Source organism: Sceloporus undulatus, chromosome 2 (assembly GCF_019175285.1).
Source record: "Sceloporus undulatus isolate JIND9_A2432 ecotype Alabama chromosome 2, SceUnd_v1.1, whole genome shotgun sequence".
NCBI lineage: Eukaryota > Metazoa > Chordata > Lepidosauria > Squamata > Phrynosomatidae > Sceloporus > Sceloporus undulatus.
In genome coordinates, this window is record NC_056523.1 from 223460027 (window position 1) to 223460952 (window position 926).

Here is a 926-nt window from a genome sequence, read left to right on the forward strand (position 1 = left end):
AATTCCCACCCACACACTTCTGGGATCAACACAAAGCTCCAACAGATACAGGACTATAACTCAACTCATGTTGTCTTTCTGGAGAAATGATTATTTCAAATCTGCCACATGATACCTAGTTGGGTCATTAGGAACATAATCTTCCTGAGATTTGCATTGCACTCTGTAGCATGATCTGATCATTATAAAAGCCCCACACAGCAGTGTTCCACGGCAAACATCAGGCAGAAACCTGAACAATTACTGCTAGATACCTCTTTACAGATAATCTAGACATTGCAGGCTAGAAAGATGTCTAGCTGTGATATCTTTTCTTGGATTATTTTTGGAATTGTGTCCCTTAATGGTATCTTGGGAAATGGATTCATTGTAGTGGTAAATGGACAACAATGGCTGCAAAGCAAGAAGATGGTCCTTTGTGATATTCTCCTGACTAGTTTGAGCACCTCCAGATTTATAGCACAGTCAACTATTCTGATCAGCACCTTTTTTCCAAAGATTTTTATATACTTTTCCTGGATGTTTTCCAACATGGTAAGCCACTGGTGTGCCACATGGCTCATTGTTTTTTGTTGCGTGAAGGTCACCAACTTTGCCAACCCTCTCTTCCTGTGGATAAAAGCGAGGATCAATGTGCTCATACCCAGGATGCTTGGAATGTCAATATTAGTTTCCATGGTCTTTTTTCTTTCTTTATTAGTCAGTTTTTTTGAACACAAAGAGTGTTACAATGTGACAGAAATTCTGCCAGGGAATGCCAGTGGAAATGAGGTTTGCAACAACACTTTCATTGTTTTTGTTCCTCTGGAATTCTCTTTTTCTTCCACAAATTTCTTCCTGAGTACAACTGCATCCATCCTTCTGCTTATTTCTCTGCAGAGGCATACAAGAAACCTGAAGAAAAGCGGTCTTGGTGTGAAGGACCT

At 40.0% G+C, this 926-nt stretch overlaps 1 protein-coding gene across 1 annotated transcript; it reads left to right on the forward strand.

Moving 5' to 3' along the window:
- Positions 1 to 291: 291 nt before the first annotated feature.
- LOC121920585 (taste receptor type 2 member 40-like) lies at positions 292 to 924 on the forward strand (the record flags this gene model as incomplete). Its single annotated transcript, XM_042447710.1, has 1 exon — positions 292 to 924. A coding segment is annotated over exon 1 (633 nt), but the record flags the coding sequence as incomplete, so codon positions are not given.
- Positions 925 to 926: the final 2 nt, after the last annotated feature.